Source organism: Neopsephotus bourkii, unplaced genomic scaffold (assembly GCF_033783945.1).
Source record: "Neopsephotus bourkii isolate Nb327-2 ecotype Australia unplaced genomic scaffold, CSIRO-AGI_Nbou_v1 NB_168, whole genome shotgun sequence".
NCBI classification, from domain to species: domain Eukaryota; kingdom Metazoa; phylum Chordata; class Aves; order Psittaciformes; family Psittacidae; genus Neopsephotus; species Neopsephotus bourkii.
Window position 1 is genome coordinate 11,109,236 of NW_026900684.1, and position 24,312 is coordinate 11,133,547.

The 24,312-nt window shown below is 40.2% G+C and overlaps 1 protein-coding gene and 1 long non-coding RNA gene across 2 annotated transcripts in view; both read left to right on the forward strand.

Annotated features, from left to right (window-relative positions):
* The window catches only part of LOC133222810 (uncharacterized), a 232,252-nt gene that overhangs the window by 156,250 nt on the left and 51,690 nt on the right, over positions 1-24,312 (forward strand). The window lies entirely within an intron of this gene.
* Positions 6,907-23,135, forward strand: AADAT (aminoadipate aminotransferase). Its single transcript, XM_061372674.1, has 14 exons — positions 6,907-6,994; positions 7,811-7,879; positions 9,545-9,713; positions 10,780-10,912; positions 11,556-11,630; positions 12,906-13,103; positions 13,584-13,649; positions 14,833-14,915; positions 16,129-16,225; positions 17,186-17,247; positions 19,440-19,504; positions 20,450-20,556; positions 21,207-21,308; positions 22,315-23,135. Exons 2-14 carry the CDS (start codon positions 7,813-7,815, stop codon positions 22,354-22,356), a joined length of 1,266 nt encoding a protein of 421 aa, XP_061228658.1. The 5' UTR covers positions 6,907-6,994; positions 7,811-7,812; the 3' UTR covers positions 22,357-23,135.

Sequence of the window (24,312 nt, forward strand, 5' to 3'; positions counted from 1 at the left end):
ACTGTTTGCCTATAATAATTTCAAATCGACAAGACTGAGGTATTATGGAACAACATTTATCTCAAGATTGTCAGGAAAAGTCATTTCATTTCTTATGATTCATTTCATTTATACGTTAGTGTATTAACTGGATACATTATTGATCTTTGCGCCGTCCAATTTCAGTTTCTATAGTATGAACAAAGTGATCTGAAAAATATCACTCCTGGCTTTTTATTTTCCTCTCAAAAAAAAAAACAACACAGGAGTGTCTGATACATACCTAAGGAAAACACTTCATTGTATTAGACATCCTATCAAAGGAATGCATTCCGGAATAAACAACTCTTTTTGAAGAATGTAGAATTATAGAACAGTTAGAGTTGGAAAGAACCTTAAGATCACCAAGTTCCTACCCCCCTGCCATGGGCAGGGACATCTCACACTAGACAGGTTGCTCAAAGACCTGTCCAACCTGGCCTTGAGCACTGCCAGGGATGGAGCATTCACGATTTCCTCTGACAACCCATTCCAGTGACTCACCACCCTCACAGTAAAGAACTTCTTCCTTATATCTAACCTGAACTTCTCCTGTCTAACTTTAAACCCCTTGCCCTGTTGATACAGTCCCTGATGAAACATCCTTGTAGGGCAGAGATAGCACCCTTCAGATACTGGAAGGCTGCTATGAGGTCTCCATGCAGCCTTCTTTTCTTCAGGCTGAACAGTCCCAACTTTCTCAGCCTATCTTCATATGGGAGGGGCTCCAGCCCCCTGATCATCCTCATGGCCTCATCCGGACTTGTTCCAACAGTTCCATGTCCTTCTTATGTTGAGGACACCAAAACTGCACACAATAAACCAATGTTACTGCAAAACTCAGCTTTTCTAGAGTTTGTAGTAGCATATCTAGAAAACTATATTCCTAGATACCATGTCTTCCTTTCTGCTTGGTTGGAAGAGGGATAAGATGAAAACAATGATGACAGCCCTGGTACATGTCAATGTCTGTCAATCAGAAAATGACTGCTACATATCTGGCTGAAACCTCCTTTCAAGCACAGAGCGTTGCTTTAAACATATACAAGCCACAGCTGTCACTCTGCAGAACCATAAGTCCTTCACTCTAAGACAGCATCATCTGACAGCTGCTATGACTATTATAAATAACATGGATCTCTCATTACTTTCGTCTAATAGTCTCTGAAGAATAAGGAGTGGCCTTTAAAAATAAAAGACCAAATGATGAGCACCAACAGAAAGCACACTGACAATAATGTCCTCCTAAATCTGAGGTGGTCAACAAGATCTGTTTACAAGCAGCTGTTTAATTTTATTTGGATAGGCAGTCAGATTTGTAACTGTTTGAGAACCTTTTTTCACTGCTTCCTAAGGCCTCTCCCATTTTTGGGATGCATCAAGTTCTAAAACCTTGGATAAAGATGCTACAAAGAGGTTTTTACTATGCAGTTACCTCAAAAGAGAGGGAAAAGAGCAAGTGACAGCACTCTATTTGTTTTGCAATAGCTCTGATTAGGGGCCAGCAAGATCAGGTTCCCACTGAAAAAGGCACTACATAAGAGAAGAATAAGAGAGTTACTTTCCCAAGGAGCTTACAGAGAAAACAAACAAAGAGTCAGGAAATTACTCAAGTAATCTGTAATCCAAAGGACAACTAATGTCACATCTCTTCCACTAATTCTCTCTAGACACAGAGCCAAAATTCTCCTAGCAGTTTTAGCTTCCCACAGGAACGAGAGGTACCTTTGATCTTTGCAGTAACTGTGTCAGTGGATGTTTACATCCTAGATTCAAACTGCTCTGCCCTGCTGAGACCTTCCTGATCTTTGTGGCTACTGCACATCAGTGATGTTTTGCTGCATACAGGGTGTTCTGCAAACACAAAGGTACTGCCAAAGTCAGCATTTTTTTCTGCAGAAGGCAGGCCTTGGCAGTAGCAATTTGCTTCTGATGTTTAAAATGGCTGATCTCACACTTACCCATTTTCTGGTATTATGCAGTTTTCTCATGGGCAGCCATTCCAGTCTGTCACGTTAAAATTTCCACCTTCATATCATCACCCTATTTTGACAGCACCACATTTTAATTGTGATGTACAAGTAGTAATAAGCATTACTGGCCGAAACTTAACCCATTAACTGAAATGCAGATAGACAAGCTGTTCAGGTGGGACTCTTAATTTCGAGTTTCAGAAACTGCCTGCAGTGAAGCAATTACAGACAAATAAAATATGCCAATATGATTTAATCTGAAATTTGTACTTAGTTTTGAGTTCACTACCTGGAAACGAAGTGCATATGCGCCATCTCATGGCCAAAGAGAGCCGGTGCGAGCCTACAAACCATGCGTTTCCCAAGCTACCTTTACATCGCTTGAACCACCACACCACCACTGACTCAGGTTTTAACCCTAATGGTTTTACTCCCGACTAGGTCCTCTGCAGAGAGTATCCTATTTTCCATAGATTCACATTTAGTAGATGTTAAATTATCATTTAAAATAGGGCACTAAACACAGAGTAAATTTGCTTTAAAACTATGAAGAATTGTAAAATCCCAGGCTACAGTGTAGCTCCCTAAGGGTTACTTACACTTTACACTAAAATTGATTCAGTTGCAAAAGCCACATCTCTGTTGAATTTTCATGTTCACTGTCTCAATTGTTTGCTCTCCTCTTGCTCCTCTTAGAAGGAATATTGTTTTGATTTTTTGGAAGTCCATAGAGGAGAATAAAACAGTGCAAAAACATCATTTGCCTAATGTCCTTGTTCTCCTAAGTCAAATTTCGTTAGGGATTTTCATTCTATTTGTTGGTTGGTTTTGGTTTTTTAACCAGTAATGGTGTTACGTCCTAGCTTATCATCAGCATATAGAGATTTTGAGGCAGAATACATTTTTAGATGACAGGAGATGTTCCTCATTAGAAACAACCTTGGGCCTTAACAATGCTTCCTGAATTAGCTGAGACTTACAATAAAGAGCCATTGTTCTAAGTGTGCATGTAATACACAAAGAACAAGGAAATAACTATTCTTACATAGTAGAAAAACAGAGCACTCGATTCGTGGTTGCTAAGGAATAGAAAGTGATGCAGAAATCTGCCATATGAATACAGTGGGCATCAGCATCCAGACACTGGTACACTTTATGATTCCCTTTTTTTTTTTCCTTTCAAATTTGTTTCAGTAGGATGACACTATAATTGGCTAAGAGAGCAGACAACGCCCACAGAAATCAATGGAAATGTTTCTTATGACTTCTTTGGGCTTTGGTCTATGCCACAAACTGCACCACTGAAACCCAGAAAATGAACACACAAAAGTACACAAAAACCAGCTCAGATTCAACTGGTGTTTTCACAGCCTGCTCCCCACACAAGTTTGGCATCTCCCTATATGTGGGTGCTTGGGGACAAAATCAATATACCCAGTGGTTTTCTTACAGGCTGTCATTCTCCAAGTTATTTCATATTTATATGCCTGTCTTACATTCTTGTCTGTACATCACACTATTGGAAGGCAATTACCTAAATTTAGTAACAAAATTTGATTTTCAGTGTAACAGCATTCATATACCAACTAAGCAAATAATCCTTCATCACTAACTGACAAGAACTTCCATCACAAACTAAGAAGGAACTCCATTTCTATTTCAATCCACTTCATCTAATTATGGAGCCTTTCAGCAGATCTGAGCATCACGCAGTCACCCAAATTAAAGAGGAAAAGATATCTTATTATGGTGCTGCCTCTCTTTTGTTTTTTAGAGCCACCTTGTTGTCATACCTCAGATTTGCCTTGAGCAGGTTTTAATGGGTGCCAGTTTAAAAGATGCCTTAAGCACAAGGCACCTTAAATCCTGGTGATTTACTGACTCAAAGCCTAGAAATGCTCCAGTGCTCCCTTACAGCATTTTTACTCTCCTGCCTCCAAGCTAACAAGGAAGACCTACATGCTATATGTGACCAACTTAACACATTCCTGCACTGGTTTTTCAGGCCGCTTTATAGCTAGACCCCTTCCTTCCACTTTGCTCTCAGGAGCAAGGCCCATACCACCCCTGAAGTGCTCAAGTCCAAAGACCAGGAAACACCACCGTGTCTCTGGACCTAAGCAGCAGCAGCAGTAGCTCCCATCATATGTGCTGCCCAAAGCACAGCACATGGCACCCAGGGAGACATGTCACAGGGACATGTCACAGCACTATGGATCCTGCTTTTCCTTGCACTGATGTTGTGGTTTAAACACAGTCAGCCACACAGTTTCTACTCCCCCCCCCCCCCCCCCCACTCCCGGAGGGATGGGGAGGAGAATTGAAAGCATGTAGCTCCCACGGGTTGAGATAAGAGCAGTCCAGTAACTAAGGTATAACACAAATTACTGCTGCTACCACCAATGATAATGATAAGGGAAATAACAAGGAAGAGAATACGAACCAAGAGCCGAACCAAGCGCAACTGAGAGTGCCCTTCCAGCTAACTCCTAGTTACATCCCGGCCATGATGTGCTGTGGTATGGAATACCTCTTTGGTCAGTTTGGGTCAGGTGTCCTGTCTCTGCTTCCTCCCGGCTTCCCCTCCTCCCTGGCAGAGCATGAGACTCAGAAAGTCCTTGGTCAGAGTCAACATTTGAGGAGTAAATAAAAACATCAGTGTTATCGGCAGTGTTCCCAGGCCGAAAGTCAAAAACACAGTGCTGCCCCAGCTACTAAGGAGAAAGAATGACTGCTACTGCTGAACCTAGGACAACTGAACCTGCTCACCTGTGGGAAAGAAAAACACACACTACTTTCAGATGTCCCCCACCAACTTCTATCTAGATCTTGCTTCCTTTTATCAACAGATGCCGTAGTGAAAACATGGTAAAGTGGATTAGAGCATAATTCAGTTGAAAACTGAGAATGTTCTTGCTGGGCTTTAACCAAAGGTAGTTCCTTCAACCTTTACAGCTCCAGAAGAGGAAGCCCCACCAACGGGTGGAGGCACAGACTGACTGCTTTATGAAGCTTAGAGCATAATAAAAACAAAGCCTGTGGTTACTCAGTTACCTAATTCATATGTAAAGCACCACCAGATATGGTTCTGTTCCACAGCATTTCCTCTTTCTAGTGACTTATGATTGTTTTATTAGGAAACGGACGTATTGATCAAGCAGGCCAGGCCCACTAGTCCATCCTCCCAGATGAAGGAAAAACAAGAGGTTTCACCTCCTCCGCTCTCCCCATAACCAACCTTTGCTTTGGCCCCGCAGCACTGCTCTCCGCACAGCTACGTCCCCCCGCTCCTGAAGCACGGAATCAGACTCTACAACTCAGAGTTATTGTCCTGGGTTGTACTGTTACTGGGCAACAGTAACCTGGAATGACATAGTACCACTAACAGTGGATGAAATGGTTCATAAACTCCGCGAGTTCGAAGACAATCTCACCCCTTCCATCATCTCAGATGTGGAAAAACTGTCCCAGGATCTCAAACAATTGAGGGACGATATATCTGACTTATCCAACTCCTCGCGTGGTATTGTACTCCTTTCCTTTGCTGTTTTCTCTTATCATTGTTGTCGTTGGTGGTAGCAGTGGTGATTCGTATTGTACACTAGTTGCTAGACTGTTCTTATCTCAGCCTGTGGGAGTTGCATTCCTTCGATTCTCCTCCCCACCCCTCTGGGAGGGGGGAAAGGGGGCGGCAGCCCCTGGGGAAGGTCGGGGGCGGACTAACGCCTGGCACCACTCACTGGAAGTAAGCGAACAAGCTGTTTGGTTGGGTTAAACCACGACAGTTATAAAGCAGGTATGTTTATTATGGTGCCGGGTGCAAGGGGGATCACTCCTCCTAACTTGCACACTGAAGGGTTAAGCAGGCAGATATTTATTACACACAAACATACATATTCATTAGGTTCCTGAGAGAGCGGTGGGGATATTACAATTAGTTTGGGTACTCCCTATCATAAGTCTCCTCCCTTTTGGCACTTGCACACTGCCCTCCGATGGTCGTGGGTCTGCAAGATGCAGTAAGCAGTCTTCCTCAGGGTGCACTTTTCACCTTTCCCACAGTTGGATGCCCCAGTAATCACAAAACTAGCTGAAACCAGCCAGATCTGTAAGTTTCTGGTAGCTGGCAAAGATTTAGAATAGTGTGACCTTCGTACAAAATATACTGCAAGCAGAACAGGACGGGCAGATGCTCAGGAGTCAGTTTCCAAACTAACTGATAATTAGAAGGATGCTAAGAAAAATCCCACTCCTTAGAAGGATGGAAAGAAATAATTCACTTGTTAGTAAGACTACTAAATTCTGTTATCACACCACAGACTTACAACACAAACATTGTTCTCTATCTTAGACCTAAGTTTAAGGTATCTTAACCTTATGTTTTCCAGGCACTTGCTTTCCTTATATCACTCCCTCCCCTCTCCTGCACCTATGGGGCCCCACGCCGGCTTTAAGGACACTACACGTGAGAAGCCGGTGGGGGAGCGGTGCGTTTTGACTTGTGCACGAATCTACACAGGATCGGTGTCCAAACCCGCAAAGCGAAACCCAGCCCAGCTGCCCCTCAGCCCCGCACACCCCGCGGGCAGCGGCCTCAGCTCCCGGCCCGGCGCCCAGGGACCTCCCCCGCGGCCACGGAGCGGGCGGGCCCGCACATGCCCAGCAGCGGCGCCCACCACGGCTGCCCTGCCCGGCCGCCGCCGCCCGATCTGCCCTCTCCTGCCGGTAGGTGAGAGCGCGGCCGGGCCTACGGCCGCCTCAGTGTCCTCCCCACCCCACCGTGAGGTGCTGGGGCAGAGGAGGGCAGGCGGGGCAAGGCGGGGCAGGGCGGGGCGGCCGGGGTGTCCCCTTCCGGGAAGTGGGGCCGCGGCGGGTTGTCGCGGCAGAAGCGCTGCCCTGGGGCACAGCCTTGACATACATCAGCACCGCTGCGGCTGGGCCTTGGTGCGCCTCTGCTGGGGGAAGCACGCTTGTGGGCGTTACGAGGAGGAGAGTGAAGAACGGTATGTTCAGAAAGCAGGAGGTGGCCTTTGTTCTTTAAAGCAGCCTTGATCGACAGATCAGTTTTTAACAGCTGCCAGCACGTGTGTGTTGCTGTGGTTGCCAGGGGATTATTTGTTGTGAGTTCAGGAGAAGCACACTTGGAAGCAGTGGCCAAAGTGCCGGTCTTTTTGCCCTTTGTTTCATTCCTGGGCTCTCCTTTACCGAGTTGTTTTCCTGCGACAGCAGGCCTTGAGGCTTCCCACGAGCCTGCAGTTCACTATCCACCAAATCTCTGTGGGCACCAGGGGAAAGGGGGCAAAACATATCTGAACCGTTTTGAGACACTGATTCACTGATGGCTTGCAACAGTTAAATCAGTTTAAGTGCAAGACCTAACACAGCTACATAAAGCTGGATTCTCATTAAAAAGAGCTAATAAATAGTTCTTTAACATCTGTCAGATCTTCGAATTTGTAATCTGCCTTTTTAACTCCACAGCTAGCAGTAAAGGGCTTTTTCTTGTTCACTGGCACACCAAAATTCCCCAGATCAAAGCTACAGCACTATTTATTTATTGGAACAGCATCTCACTATGCCAGTGTCACAGTGGTCACTGGGAGGCTGTTGACAGAGCCTGTGAGTATGAAGGTGAGATCTTTTCTGTTAATTCAAAGAGGGAAATAAATTCCAGCACTGATGTTAACATAAAGTGACATTTAATTTATGATAGAGCACATCTATGGAACTAATAAATTGGAAGCATTATTTGTGTGAGATGCACTAGGGTTCCTACTCGCTTTTCTAGCTTCATGTCCAACCAGTGACTTTCCTTTTAGATATGAATTACTCTCGGTTCATCACCACTGTGAGTGCAGCAAGAAAAGCATCTCCAATAAGACTTCTGAGTGAGTATTTGCCCATTCTTTCCAGGTTCTCTAGAAGGGTATTCTACATTCTGGACTTTTCTGGGGCATCATCGTTAAGGGCTTGAAAAGGCTTGAAAGAAAACCATGCTGTAAGCTGATAAGCAAGGCCAGTTAACTGTTTTTGCTTTTGTCAAGTTGAGATGTCACAGAGGTGAGAAGAAGAAGAAAGTGAATAGCCTTGAACCATTTCAGAAACCCATCCAGACAGAAGAGAGAGAGTACTGTCACTTCAGCATGGGCCCAGAAAATCTCTGCTACTGCCTCTGAAGGAGGGCTCGTGGCACAGTTTTCCACTGAATTTGCTCTGGGTGCCCAGGAACAAGCAACTCTTAATGACTTGAAATTCAGGTCCAGCTTCTTTACGTGTAGCTTTCCTGTGTCCTGTCCATAAATTCCTCACCACACCAACCCCCTCAGTGTTGCTGCACTTTCCTTTTCTGCATTATGCTGTCTTCAGGCTACCATGTTACGTAGTCTTCTGTGTGACAGATAGGAAAGGTTAACTGCCTATTTATTTACTCAGCTGAAACCTACAGGGACCTGACAGAATCAGAGCATGAGACATACATCACTAGTTAAACCTTCAGGGGTCAATTTCCTCTCTTTGTAAGGGGTTGGCATTTGCTGTTCCGCTTAAAATGCTCCATGCTAAGTCAACTAACTCACTATAGACAGTCTCTGTACTTTTTTCAAGTAATACACTGATACACATCATAACACCAGTGCTAATTAACACAGCTTGTGCTGAAAGACACACTGAGGCTGCAGTTTTGATGACAAAGTAAATCTCTCTTTACCAGACCAAAAGTCACAGACATGACCCCTGGTACTGAACAGATAAGAATTAACTCCCCATGTTCAAATTTGCTAAGTAGTAGTGGAGAATAAACTCTGTAACAGGAGGCTTTAAACCAGATCTGGTGTCATCTGTCCTCTCATACCCAATGTAAAACCGTCAAGTCCGCATGACTGCTATATTGTGAGTTCTTAGCTTTAATGCAGTCTAGTGCTCTTGCCGGATTAAGGTCTCATCTGTGCTGCATAGATTGGGTCTGAGTGATTATGAAACTGACTTTAAAGCAAGAGTTGTTAACTTTTCCTTCATACTGAATTACTTGCACAGTGCCTCCGCCACTGAAGCTGGGTAGTCAAACTTTCCCATTCCCTTCTGGAAAAAGCTATAATCATATACATAACTATCAGTGTAGCTGCACTACTGCCAGCCACATAAGCTAAAGTGAGACTGAACAAAAAGCCAATCATGCCAAGTCAGTCTAAAAAGAAGACCAGTAAGATTTTGAATTCTTGAAGCTTAAAAGACACTGGTCACAGAACGAGTTGTTGTAAGAGTAGAACAGACCACGTAAGATTACAAAAAGCTATTTATAGTTTAAAGATGATTTTTTTTCTTTTGGTCTGTCTCACTCATGTACCCCTATCCACTCCCATCCCACAGACACACATTTAATCTGGATAGAAAGGTGAGTTTAAAAAGAATCATCAGCCTTCTGAATTCATGACAGTTTAAAAAGAAGTGAGAAATGGAACAAGCTTCTTTGGAGTATAATTGCATACTGACTGAAGGATATGATCAGTGTTGCAATAATCAAATTGTAACCAAGGATTTTTTTCCTTTTACTCTAGCTGAATTGATGGAGAAGTCTCCTCCATCTCTCATCTCTCTGGCTGGAGGAGCACCAAACCCTGACCTTTTTCCATTTAAGAAGGCTACTGTTGCCATTGGACATGGAAGTGCTATTGAGATTGGGGAAGAGTTGATGAAGAGAGCTCTCCAGTACTCAGCCTCAGCAGGGTATCCTTCACAACTGCTTGCATATCAAGATACCAGAATGAAGGGCTCGCAAAACCCTTTATTACTGTATTAATTCACATGTCTTTAAAACCTGGTTATAAAATCCGTTTTACAAAAAAGGTTTAACTTCTCTGAATTTGCCTCACTATTTACATTTTGGTTTAAATGGAAAGTTTTCAGCAGATAAGTCATTTTAAAAAATTACCACAAAACTAATATTAGCAATTCTCATGCCAGAGCACTTCCTGTCTGTTAGTACTTGAGACTCCATACTCCCAGACCACTAGGAGAAATCATTCTGTGTTTTGCAGTAGGATACTCATTAAAAGATGCTGCATTGCACTACACATTTCCCACATTCTGGAGTGTTTGGGTTACTTTCATTTGGTACCATAGACTAAAATCAATATATACTGCTAGTGATAGTTGGAACTATTTATAGTATGGTCATTTCTAGTACAAAAACTGCATAAGTTACTTTAGCACTCGTGAACTCCCCAGCAGACAGCACTGAGTCAGGCTTGTGACAGGTTGGCAAAAATATTTAGGTACACAATTTATAGATGCAAGCAGGTCATTAATCAGTGAAGTGAAGACTTTTCTCTATAATGAAATGAACCCAGCCATTTGTGAACATCCTCAAAAATCTTTATACCTGTTTAAAAAAAAAAAAAACAACTTTCAGAAATCCTTATTAGCTGCAGCCTATTACTAGCAGCATTGAGAGCTTTATCACACTGCCACATTTGAGAATGGGAAGATCACTCCTAAGAGTGGACATAGTTCAGCCTTCACCCCTATTCCATCCTTGTCAAATCATTTCTGCCCAGATTTCAGATGATTTGGTATACGGACCACAAATGCCCATCTCTTCTGCTCTCCCATAACAAACATTTATCTGATTTTCATAGTTGATAAAGTAGCATAAAACTAACATCAGAGTATATCTGTATGACAGCTGAAATCAGACTTAGGACTGTGTGCTAGATTTGGCAGTAGTTTAAAGGAACAGCCTAGCTTTGGCCTATAGAAGACATTAGATACACATTATTTATTCACATTTCAGGGTTCCAGAGCTGTTGTCTTGGCTAAAGAATTTCCAGCGAAATCTACATAATCCCCCCACAGCCAACTACAGTCCTGAGCAAGGACAAATGGAAGTGTGTGTCACAACCGGCAGCCAGGAAGGCTTGGGTAAAGTAAGACTGAAAGTTTCATATGTTAAAAGTAGTTCTTTGAGATGTTTGTTCTCCCATTAGTTCAGTTATACGTGATTCATTATTCAGTTATATATGGCATGACATGCCATTGTATAACTATGAACAGGGTACTTTATTAAATACATGTCCCAGTATTATCAATACAAGATAATAGAACTGAAATAAAACTGGTGTGGCAGTCTCGCTGTCATAAATGCTGAGGTAAACCAGAGCCTGCCAGAAAATACACTATTAAGGTAACATTTTACATCACTCAGGTAGTGCAGTAGTAAGTACATAAGTGCATTATTTGTGTTACTGTAACTCAACTCTAATTGTTTCACTTAATTACCCTTTCCAGTCCACTCACTCAGTTGATCCTTTCTCTAACTGTTTCTACTGTGTAATAGAGCACTGTCTTTCCATTTCAGATTGGTATGCTATAGCTGATTACCCAGCTTCATTTGGCTCTAAAGCTGCCTTTTTTTTTATCCAATCAGTTCCATGCTTTTCTCACAGACAGCATAATTATGTGGTTAGGGAATTACTAATACCTCATCAAGATTTTTAATCCAATGAAGAAGTCAGAAGTATGAAGCGTGTACACAAGAATAGCACAATCTTTTAAAATACTCTTTTACAGGTGTTTGAAATGCTCATTAACCCTGGGGACAACATCCTCTTGGATGCACCAACATACTCTGGAACACTAGCAGCTGTAAGTATTTTTTAGCTACACAACATTGTGAGGTTACTTTTGAAGTAAACAGCAATTTAGTACTTGATCTGCAGGCTTATATACGCTCTGTTTACTGTGAAAAGATATTTAGGAATCACATTTTTAGTGTTAGTCAAGTTCATAAATATTAATTCATAGAAGCCCCTCTACTAAGTTCTATAAAAGCTATTCCGGGATTTGGGAGAGGAACTTCTGTCCTAATTCAGTCAAGGACTAGGGTCACATTTGGGACGGGAAAGAAAGCCATTATAACCTAGTTCTGTTGAAACAAAGCTATAACAAGTGGGTATTTTAACGTCAGCACATTCACCTGAAGTATTTTGTGGTCCAATTATACCATAGCTATGGATAGCATAAAATTGGAATAGGCCTAAAACATCCTTATATGAGTATGAAGAGGTGAATTATTAAGAACTATACAAAAATAGCAAATTTTACTTCTGAAAAATAACTATCAGTATGTACTCAAATGTCAGCTCAACATGCATAAGAAGGGTTAGAATAATACACAATTTCAGTCGTCCTCATGCACCAAAAGGAATTTTGATGTTTACTGTGCCAAGTTTGAATAGCTCATCTAATAAATATACTTTGTTAAGAATATATTTTGGCAATGCAGCAGTTTGCATTTTTGTTTAAAAATGGAGACTGCTACCTGGTACAAATTAAAATTCCATAGAGGGGAGACAACATGCTTTTTTGTTGGAATTTTACCTGTATTTTTTCATACTGCTGTTAATGTGTCACTGCAGTAGCATCGTTCCATTCCCTTTTGTATTGCTGAGTATATCTGTTAAGAACAGATTCTTTGCCCTTTGTCAGTGAGAAATAGCTTGCCATTCTGGCACTTCCACTGAAGTAGAATGCAAAATGTCAGTAGGAAATGAAGGTACTGTGAACATAACATCTGTAGTGAGACCAATGGAGTCCTGAGAGAACAGAGTTCAAATTCACAAAATCCCTTTTTGATTGCAAAAACCATATGCAATTTCCTAGAGAAGAGCAGCAATTGGACATAAGAGCTACTCCTTTCTCCTCAGATGGCTTAACAGGACAAATAAATAGTAATGTGGTAAATTTGACAAGCTCCACAGCAAATTCAGGCAAACGCTTTTTAATCATGAGCAAATGGAGCTTGAGATTATAGCTATAAATTCAGAAAGACTGTGTATTAGTGAAATCTAACAATGTTGATGACAAAAGGAAGACCTTTGAATTATGGGATTATGACAGTTTTGTTCTTTCTATCAACAGCTGAGACCACTGGGTTGTAACATAATTAATGTTCCTAGTGACCAACATGGCATTATTCCAAATGCTCTAAAAGAAATTCTGTCTACTTGGAGCCCAGATGATAGCCATCCCCTTCCCAAATTCCTGTACACTGTTCCAAATGGGTGCAACCCAACTGGAAACTCTCTGACCACAGAGCGCAAGAAGGAGATTTACCAGGTATGTAGCTGAGGCCTTGTGAACCTTGTAGCTGGAAATGGATAAGTGTCAGTCTCAGTTGAAGGTCCAGTAGACACTCCTCAGACTTGCTTCTAGCAGAACCTCTTTCATGACAACTCTTCAAAGATGAACTATGCATTAGATAAATTGTTTTTGCAATAGTACCCCATTGTTTGCAAGTATCTTTGCCATGGGCTTCTAACTCGACTTACTGCAAGATTCCTACACAGCTGGAACACTACTGTGGAACAGATTCAGTTATTACACTTGACTTTGTACTGCAGGTACCATGTTTACTCTTATAATTGCTTAATGTCCAAATTGGGCATTTGAAAGCTTCTTGTGATAGGGCCTTGTATACAGTGAATGAGCAATACACAGGATAATGTAGTCCTGGTAATAGGCCCAGGGTAGAATAAGTACTTAATTTACAGTGTCTTTACATTTTATAAAATCTTTTCTTTTTATGAATTTCTTTAGCTTGCAAGAAAATATGATTTTCTCATAATAGAAGATGATCCTTACTACTTTGTTCAGTTTGAAAAGGTAATTTGTCTTCCATAATCCTTAGCTATACCTTTTCTGGTCCAGGAGAGACCCAAGATGTGAGCCATGGGTCTTCCTGCATGTTCCTTCTTCATGTCCTACTCCAGGGTAGTTGTAGGCCTCACAGTCTATGCTACTTTCAGTTGTTGTCCCCTTTTTGGCATTTCATTGCCTTAGGCATATTCATATTCCTCAGGCCTTATTAGAGGACAGAATTTCCTGCAGTAGTCAAAATAGCTAAGACTGCCTCCAGAGCAAAACAAGTATGCCACTGAAGCAGCACTTGAAAACAGCAGCCCTTTAATGATCCCTTCAGCCCAGTCTTTCAATGGAAGATTGCCTACTCCCAGTCCACTATATGCTAATTTTACCCCTTGGCCTTCTGGAGAACTTGAGAGAATTTTCCCAGAGACCACAGGAAGTACTACTGGGTAGGCAGGTTTCTTCCTTCATCTAAGTGTTCCCCAAATGGGTAACAATTGGCTGTTGACCCATCTTTACACAGGGGTCTGCAGTAACACAGTCTGCACAAGTACCTAGAAGCTGGTCTTACAAAGCACTAAAACACTGGTAGAATGCTGAACACTGGTTCAGCATTTTCTGTTTTGCAATGTTTTTATGGAAGGAGGCAATAAAACTGCTTGTTGAATAGCATTACATAGCTTTTCTATAGAGTGTAATGGGAGAAGGCATAAATGTAGAACTACTGATAAGGAAAAAGTGTGCTGAAGTCCGATCATCAAAATTTGGCCATAGCTTCTGATTTATTTTATTATTATTATTTTTTAAGATAAATCTAAAAGCCAGAGAGCCCCATCTTAGAAATTACAGTGTCTGTTCACTCCATAAAAAAATCTTGGCAAAGAAATAATTATTTTTCTGTTCTACTTTGGCTTCCTACCAAAACTTGAACTGAGCACTTGTATGCTGAACAGTGGGCTAAGCATCAAAAAACCAAGGCTGCTTTCTTGATGACTTTCATGGAATATTGTAATCACAGACAGCTACCCTAAACAGCCCCTTGCCAGCAAGTTACTGCATTTATTTTCCTTGGAATGCACATCAAAATACTTACTATCAAAATAATTCATTAAGAAATTAATTATGTCTTCATAGTAAAGAAATTATTATTACATCATAACCTTGACTAGCATCTTGAATTTACTTTTCTTTTTCTCCCAAGCCATGGGCTCCAACTTTCCTCTCAATGGATGTGGATGGTCGAGTTATCAGGACTGACTCTTTCTCTAAAATTCTCTCATCTGGGTAAGGCCAGCTTTGGACTGCTCAGCGCTGCCTATTAAGGCACAAGACTTCATACAAAATGATCAGATATATCATTTTTTTCATCTAATACCTATCCATTTCTGGAATGCACTTTTGGATCCACAGCTTTTGCAGTCTACTCACTTTTCATGTTACCTCTTGGCAGTCATGTAACTCCAATTTCTGTTTCTCTTCTGATACTGACCATTCCCCACGGGCAGCCCATTCCTGCAGGCATCATCTAGGCAGAAAGACAGATGCTGGATCTAGCTCTGTTCCTGGAACTTCTAGCAGCTTTTCTCTCTTCTTCCATTTCTCCTATCTCTTACCATTCCTGCAGACTCTCTAAGCTTGTAGCATAGAAAGAAATGATGGCATTCTCCACAAACTGTTCGTAGCGTTGTAGTGCTTTCTAGTCTTCTGGACATACAATTCTCTGCCTGAAAAACTAGGCTGGCTGTTTTGCCCTTCACACAAATGAACATATTTGATTAACTTGCTTTTGTTTGGTATAAAATATAAGAAAATAATATGAATTCTGCACTGGCAGCTAGTCATTATAACCCTATGCCTGAGAAAGTGAGGCAATAACATGATGCTAAGTGTGATTGCACTTTCGAAAGTGACACTGAAAAGCCATGGTTCATTTTTGTCTTTATCAGACACATAAGTTTACTGGTTCTATTTTTCTTCAAAGAAAAACTTGAGCCAGTCTGTAAAGATGGATCATTAGAATTGAAGCAGGAATAAAAATCTAGTTTATCAGTCTAAATTCCATTTATCCTGCAGTACTGAAAGGGAGTGAAAGAGTAAAGCTGTTCATCGCTTCCATCTGTTTTACAGAAAGCCTGAGCACTCATGATTTTTCATTATGTGAAAACCTATCCTTCCTTACCTTTGAGTCATCTAAATCTTTATGATTGCAGAATAAAACTTAGAAATACAGGATATGTTCTGAAGTCTCAGAACTAAGAAGCTACTGTAAGCATTAAAAAAAACCTTAAATGTTTTTATTTCATTACTTTGAATAGTCATAAACTGCATAAGCCTGGGCTTAGGGCAATATTAAAGTACAGATAAAAGCATAAAAGATCCTTACAAAACCAGTGAAATGATTACATGTTTTCCCAGTTAGAAGTTAAACCGTAACTCACGTGAAGTATTAGCACATTGCATTTCTGTAATACCTTTTTTCTATTGTTTTGTTCTGTAGGTTAAGAATAGGTTTTCTGACAGGACCCAAGCCTCTTATCGACAGAGTTATTCTACACATACAGGTTTCAACAATGCACACCAGCACTTTCACACAGGCAAGTATTGAACTGTCAACTGAATTATATTTAGAAAAGCTAAGATATTCCAGGTCATAAGAAACCACAAGCTGCTTTGCACTTTTGCAGTTTTGTTTATAAGCACATACGTTATCAATTTTGCCAAAGGAAGACAAACTGCCATAGAAGTTAGAACCAGAGCTAGATGGTGTCTCAGTGCACGGAAAGCACAGCTAATATGCCCTTAACTCTGAGATTTCAAGAATAGAGATGTAAAGTACTTCATCTCTTGCTAGTAGGTTCCCTTGGAAAACCTCAATGGAAAGCATACATTGGAAGAAGCACTCAGGGTTGGGTTTTCTTTGATTGGTTGGGGTTTTTTCCCCAATTATTTTATAATTAGAACAATATTGGCAGCCCACAAAAACCTTACAAAGTAGTCTACCAACTACTGCCCCATTATGGTTAATTATAGGGAAAGGAGACGTTGAGCTCATGTAAATATTACTTCCGTCCTCCAGCTCCATTAGTTTGTGAGAGACAACATTAAAGCAAAGAGGCTGTTATAGGCACAACAGTAAATCAACATACACTGCCTTCCTTTTTCTTCCTCATTATCATATTTAGCTCTCCATCCATTTTTAACTCCCTCCACCCCAACATCCAAACACTGCCATGATCCTTAGAGACAGCAACCACATGTAGTTATCTCTAACTATACTAGTTAACTATAGTATAGTTAACTCTAACTATACTATAGTTACTATACTACTATATAGTAACATGTAGTTATCTACAATATAACTCATGTCATTGTAGACATGAACTACAATGGCCTGTTTCTGTTGCCAACTCTGTTTATAAAAGGCTCCAAGAGACCATAAATGCAGTTCTTGCTTGTGTGGAATTTTGAATAATGCATCAGGAAATGTATCTTATGATGACTGCAGAACAGTCCTGTTTAAAATATGTTATTGATGATATGTTTTATTTCTCTAGATTATGATATTACAGCTGCTTCAGCAATGGGGAGAAAAGGGTTTCTTGGAGCATACAGAGAGGTAGGGTCATGTCGTATGCTGAATCCCATCATTTGTCGTTCCGGTTCTTGTTTCCTACATAAAAATTCTTTGCAGCAAAAAGTCAGAAGAGGTGGATCACTTAAGCCAGATCACCAAGGCTGACAGTATTCACACAAGAGTCCTGAAGGAGCTCAGTGCGAAACTGCAGACATGCAAGTCCAGGCATATAACCTACCACTACAGATCAGCAGTCTGGCAGTCCATAGGCCCAGTCATTACGCAAGCTCCCATGTGAAGGGAATGCAAGAGGATCTTGGGAGCTCCCAGGCAGCGACTCTCTACTGATGTGGTACAGTCTATAGCAAAGGCTAAGATCACTGAGCACGTATCTACTGAGAAATGGTCAACATGGCTTCAGTAAAAGGAATTTTTGCCTCACTTAACTCAGCAGGGATTCACCCTCTTAACATCCTTAGTCTAATGATTTTGGAGAGCAAGGTTCACCTGTGTTTGCTAAGCATTGTCTTTACTGCCACTCTTGGAAACAGAACATCTTTTTGCATACTGACTGACATGCATTTTGCTTTTATTTATTATGCTGGAGGAACAGTTTCTCTTGACTATCCATGGTTCATTTCAGACACCATACTTGGTTGCTGTGAGAACCCCAAGCTTCCTACTTTAGCAGGGGTAAACTCTACAAAGGCCTATAAATAGGAATATGAGCAAAACATTGAAAAAGTTCTTACACCTCACTGTAACAGGCACTTCTATCCCCACAGCACCTGCCTGTTGTCCATACTGTAAATACCAGCATCAAAAAAAGCAAAACCCCCAAAGCTGACACAGCAGCCCTAGCCCTTGTTTTAAAGATTAGGAACATAAAGATAGGCTTTGCAAGGAAACCTGAACCACACTTCAGCTCAACTTTCAGCACTTTGAAAAACATACCCCAAGTGCATCTCTCCACTTACCTCCTTCTTCTAGGCCAAAAGGCATGCCTGTTTAAGCCAGAAGATCATTCTTCCTCTGACATAATGAAAATAATGTTGCAGTGGATTAGCTGCAACCCTCTACAACCTTTTAGGCTCAGTTGTCAGGTGACTTATTGATGAGGCCAAACAGCTGACTGGAATGTCTTCCAGGTGATTTTATTTAGACAAGATTGACTTGTTAGAGTATGCATTTCAGTAGGAGTTAGTCTGTTGTTTGAAGCAGTTACATTTTTGTGGAAGTCTTGTCTTACTACTACTTGTAATTTAATTCTGACATGAGAGAAAAATGATAACAGAAAGGCAAAATCTTGCAAAAGAATTTGTGATGTGGTAAAAGTGAGATCCACCATTTCATGTAGAATGTAGCAATTGGTGCAGACTGAGTCCCACAACTATATGAGTCTATGTTGGTGTTTGTCTGTCAGGTGTACTAAAATACACCCACAAATTAAAGCTATTGGTTCAGAGAGTATATAAGAAAAAATATTAAGTTATGCAAATTACTGAGTATGTTTTCTCTAGAGTTGGGAGCACATTTGCCATCTGATTTATGAACTCTGTATCAGGCATTTCTCCTGTGTCTCCCCTGGCACAGGTGTCACATGTTAACAAAAGCAAGACTTGTCCATGTACTTGGGTTTGGGTCATTTTCCTCATTTTCCCCAGAAAGAGAGTGAATTATTTGTAAGCTACACTTAACGTGAGAAGGAGATAGATTCAGAAGTGTAGAAAAGGGGAAGCTGTCAAGTAGCCGTGATACGTTTATCATATGTTTTATGAAATACCATTTCTATGTGTACCTATTACAGAAATTCAACCCAAAGGCACAAATGTTGAGTCTGTGCTTTTGCATATGTGAAAGGTCCTTAATTCTCTTCAATATGCCCATTTTGTGCAGTAAATATTGCTGACAGGGCTTGCATTCACTGATACAGACAGAATGGATATAAGTTTTCATGACATATGTAAAGTTAAGAAGCAGCCAGGCAGGCATTTTCTTCATGTGGTTGATCTGTGCTTTGTTGGAGACATGCTGAAGCATTCAAGACCTCTCTGATACATATACAAAGTTTTATACACACAGTATACTGTATTTGCCCATCTAGGATATGTTTATATTTCCATTAAGTGTACTCTTAAGTTGTTCAAGTAGAACAGCTTTGTTTCTGCCTTTGGAAGGAAATGTACTCTGAAGCTCTATGAGATCATGACTTTGAACTGATAATTTACTTTCAGAGTGGTAGAGTTCTACAGGACCCAGCGGGATGCAATGCTCACTGCTGCTGACAAGTGGTTAAAAGGTCAGTGAGTGCAACATGGCTAATTACTTACATTTTTTCCAAACTGTTTATCATGTTTGTGTTCAAGAAAAATCACTAAAGTTCATCTCTTGACTGAAGTGACAGATAAGCACTATAGCAAATCAATGACATTAAATATTCAGCTTAGGAGAAATTATCTGGTACTGCTGTTTTCATGTTTTTCTGGTGGGACAAGGGGATTGTGATGAGTACAAAGCTCACCATATTACTGCATAAAGCACTTTAACAAAGAGCATATATTTCAGTCCAGTCTGTTCTTACACTGTTTATGTTTAAAATCTCTGTCCTTAAAATCTCTGTCTGAAATAGTCATCAGATTCAGTGGCTTTAATTTCAAAGAAATAAATAATTGATACAGCAGTACTGATTTTTTTTTTTTTTTGTCAGAAATCAATTTCAGATGTTCCCTTTTGGGGTTAATCGGACAGCATAGAAAAAAATTGATCAACAATAATGCAGCTACACTTAGGTGTTCACTCCTTTTAGTCAGTTTAAGTGGAATCAGTAATAACTGCTGAAGAACTGCCCGCCTACCTTAGATGATACTTTCATGGGACATGGGTACTTGGGTACCACACAATCATTAATGTACTTATCTTGCTAATTCCAGGGTTTATAGATGAAGTATTTCTTTTTTTTTTTTCTGCATGGATGTGAATAACCGGGGGTTGTTGACCTGGCTGGGCCCTCTTTGTCTCAGTTCCCAAAGTGTCAAAACAGTATAATACCACTGGGCTACCCTGAAGTGTGTTGGAATTTTGAATAATGCATCAGGATATGTGGCCTACATTCCCTTTGAGGTTATCAGAGCAACAAATCTACTATTCACCGAATCAATGATAGAATCAATGATATATCAGTTAAAGATGGGCTGGAAGTTTCTTTCCCAATTCCTTTGTTTTCTCTCCCTCTCTTTCTCCCCAGACTTGGCAGAATGGTACCCTCCTGCTGCTGGGATGTTCTTATGGATCAAAATTAAGGGTATTTCTGATACACAGCAGCTCATCATGGAAAAAGCTTTGCAGAAAGAAGTATGACCTATGGTTTAATGGCTTATGATGTTGAAATGAGCGAAGGATAAAATAATTTTACTATATCTATCCACACATATGTGCATACATAAAAAAGCAGGGCAACTTGCTACCTACCGTCACTGAGTCTGCAAGTCAGGCACAGTCACATAGTGACTAATTATAAAATACTTTCATTTCTCTATTCAGATGTTGATATTTAATCAGCTTACTTAAATTTAAACTATTATAATAGTGCAATACATCATGTACACAACATATATACAGAATATTAATATACATACCTATATGAATAATGGCTGCCCACTATCTCTTTTCAATAAGAGAAATTAAGTGGGATTTTATTTCTGTAAGAGCCAGAACTGTGTACTGAGTAAACTACATCCCACCTTACTGGTGCCTCAAAACACTGTGATGATAGGGGACCTGGTAACCCACCAGCCTAGCTAAACAAAACATAAAAAAACTTTGTTTTTGTTTTGAAAAGTGTGACTCAAATGCATATTTTTGGCTTCTGATTTTGAAGAAATACATTATGCCATGTTCTGATCCCAGTATTTTCAGCAGCGAGACTTGTCAAGTTTAATTTAACATGGTGTTTTAAAACTGCACAAGTGGCAATAACCAGATGGCTAATTAATTTTTCTTAGGTGCTACTGGTTCCTGGAGGAGCATTCAATATCAATAGTTCAGAGCCGAGTTCTTACGTCAGAGCCTCCTTCTCTTTGTCTTCTCCAGCCCAGATGGATCTGGTAAGTGAGGTTTCTTTCTTTTACTTTCTTACGGAGACAGTATCTCATGTAATAATGCTCCCTTATTTCTGCTTATTTCTCCTTATGTGTTTTCTTGAGTGTTAGTACTTTTTTAAATGTTTGTAAACGTCTTTAAACATTTGTTTAGTACTTGGGTTATGAAGCAGTACTTTTGAAGCAGTATTAGCTGTTTCTTAGCCAAAACGTTCATATCCAAATGACCTGAAAGGTGCCAGATTTTTAGAACCACTTGAAATTCTTCTGTGAATCTCATATATGGAGATTCTCACACTTAACCCCCCCAGATATTACCCATAAAGGCTTTACTGGAGGCTAGAGTAAGCTTTGCTATTTGCTTTAGCATTAGCAGGCATAGTATATCTTTTATTTTCCAGACTTTCCATTCCTGAGATTGAATTACCTGTTTCTCTGTGTGTTGTTGATCCTTTATAAGAAAGAATATTGTTTTTCTTGCATACAATTGACATATATGTCGTATTTCATTTCTCAGGAACGAATTATGTATTTTACAGTTTGGATGATATTTGGCTGTATCTATAAATTCAGCGGATAGATAGGAGACATTAATTTGTGCAGATTTAATACTCATTTGATTCAGGTGCTTGAAACAGTTCGGTATTTGTAGTTGTACTTTCATTCAGTTGTGAAGGTTTGTAATTTCTAAGTGCTTCTACTGCCTTTCTGTTCCTTCTTTTGTAGTTCTGTTTCTTCCTTCCTCTTTGTAAAATTCACAACCATACTATTGATAGTCAAATGTATCTTTTATATGCTTCTCGATTCAACTCTTCTTCCTTTACTTTTCACCTTTGGAACCTCCAGACCTATACATTATAAAAGGAAAACAGAGAATATCAGCAGAATTTTGCAGTATAAAATACTGAGTTTGTATATGGGTAGGTTGGTTTCAGTAGCTTTACAGGTTTGACATGATGCCTGTTTAAGTAATGCTGGAATATAAATGTGAGCCATATTTGTGTCATTGCAGGCCTTCAAGAGACTGGCTGACCTTATAAAAGAAGCTTTATGAAAAAGCTAAATAGAGATCTTGCAGCAATCAAAATCATCTCCAGAAAATATTTACTAACATCTGTATTTCATCAGAACACTTTTGGGGGGTTTACTTTGACAGGTCATTGCATCACTGTTTATTCAAATTCAGAAGCATTTAAAATACTCAAACCCAAAATGTTCTGTTTCCCATCAAATCCATGGTTTTGTTACATTTGAAATGATTTTTGTTTTGGCTTTTGTTTTCCATTTGGGTTGCAAAAGAGGGAAATCAGTCACTTACGAAGTTGCACCTGAGGTGATTTTAGCCACTATTACTTAATCCCAGCTGACACATTCTTCCAACACCTTATGCTGCAATTGTCTTGTGTGACACTTTCCTTCTTCTCCTGTTGTATGGCATCTGGTTTTGAAGATGTGAAGATCAATATTTAATTTTACTAACATTTTGTCAGGTAAAACTGATGTAAGAGTGTGGAAAAATTGAAACTGATCCAGCAAAATTAGGCTATGATTATATTTCATTTTCTAACTTGTACAAGGTTCTCTGATTTTTGGCTTCCAACTTCAGTCTGTGAATAATTACTCTGTACCTGTGTTAGAAATTCTGTGGTTTGCAAAGGCAGGTGGATGTGCTAATAGGACTGCTCGCTGCTCTTAGTTAATCAATCAGATGTGCTTTTGAATGGGGAGCATGAGTAACTGAACAGGGGACATAGTGGAATGGACAATATTCTGACACTGCCAGGTGTACAAAGCAAGCAAAATGGAAAAATAAAGAAATGTTTTGATTTCTAATCTCTTGGCCCTTATCATCCCAAACATTTGATTCTTGGCAACATACACAGACCCTTCAGAAAGTTTTAACTGTACAGATTCTCCAGGGAGAGCCCACAGTCCCAAAGCTGCTCTCAGGGCACCACCTCTGTCCTTGAAGACAAACTTCTCCTTTTATACAGTGTGTGATGGTGCTAATGGGAGGCCAAAACTAGCAGTGCCTTCTGCGTAGTGCTGCTTAACATCAACGTTCATGTTTCAACTTGGTTTCTCAACCACACGCAGAAATTTTGGAAGGTCTGACTTTGCTAAGAAGTAAGGTAATTTTTATTTTGGGTTCGATTTATTAAAACATTTTATACAACAGAATGAATTGGTGTGTCTGTTTAAAACATTTTACAGAGGAATAAATGTAAATCTTATGTAAGACTGATTTTAGTTCTCAGGCAAATGCTATTGTCAAATACTACTGTCATATTGTCATTCAGCCTGACCTGAAATAGAAAAACATAATCAAAATATCATTATTAAGCAAGCTCTGTATTAGTGATGTGTTGGATAATACACCACTTAACTAAATAGTAATTTAGTTGAATGTAAGCAAAATGCAATCCCATTTGCTGCACATTAGAGGCTTTTGCTATCAACTAATTTAATTTAGAGATTTTTCCCTGACTGTGGTGAGGCATCTAAAATTAAATTAATACCCTGAACAATGCAAATTGAACAATGGCAGTGAAATCTTATGCACATACTGTTTCCCTGAACCTCTGAAAGCAGAATTTCTGGACCCCTGGGAGAGAGCATTCACTGTAATTAAATGTTCCTGGAGGAAGCCATGTAGAGACAAAAGGCAAAGGGCAAAAGGCAACAGGTTCACACAGAAAGAAATCACATGGTAAATGAAAGGTTTGTTTTTCCCTTTCTGTTTCATCCATCTAAGAACAAATAACCTCTCCTTCATAGCAGATTTAATCTGCTGCAAGTGGCACAATCCGCTGCTGGGGAAGAGAAGATACAGAGGAGAGAAAGGGCTTGGTGTCATAAGCACATCCTCTGGTGCTGGATATGGGTAGCTGTGAAAGAGCTTACAGCAGTGCTGTAGAGAACTGACCAACATGTGGGCAGCTCTGGCAGGCTGAGTCTCCAGACTTGTTTCTGAGTGGTCAATACCTGCACACTCTCTCGTACCTACACT

Excerpts from the sequence above, each read along its gene's own strand:
- AADAT (XM_061372674.1), top strand. The coding sequence starts at position 7,813 with ATGAATTACTCTCGGTTCATCACCACTGTGAGTGCAGCAAGAAAAGCA. Across the intron at positions 7,880-9,544 it reads ATCTCCAATAAGACTTCTGA|CTGAATTGATGGAGAAGTCT; the intron begins GTGAGTATTTGC and ends CTTTTACTCTAG. Across the intron at positions 21,309-22,314 it reads CTCCAGCCCAGATGGATCTG|GCCTTCAAGAGACTGGCTGA; the intron begins GTAAGTGAGGTT and ends GTGTCATTGCAG.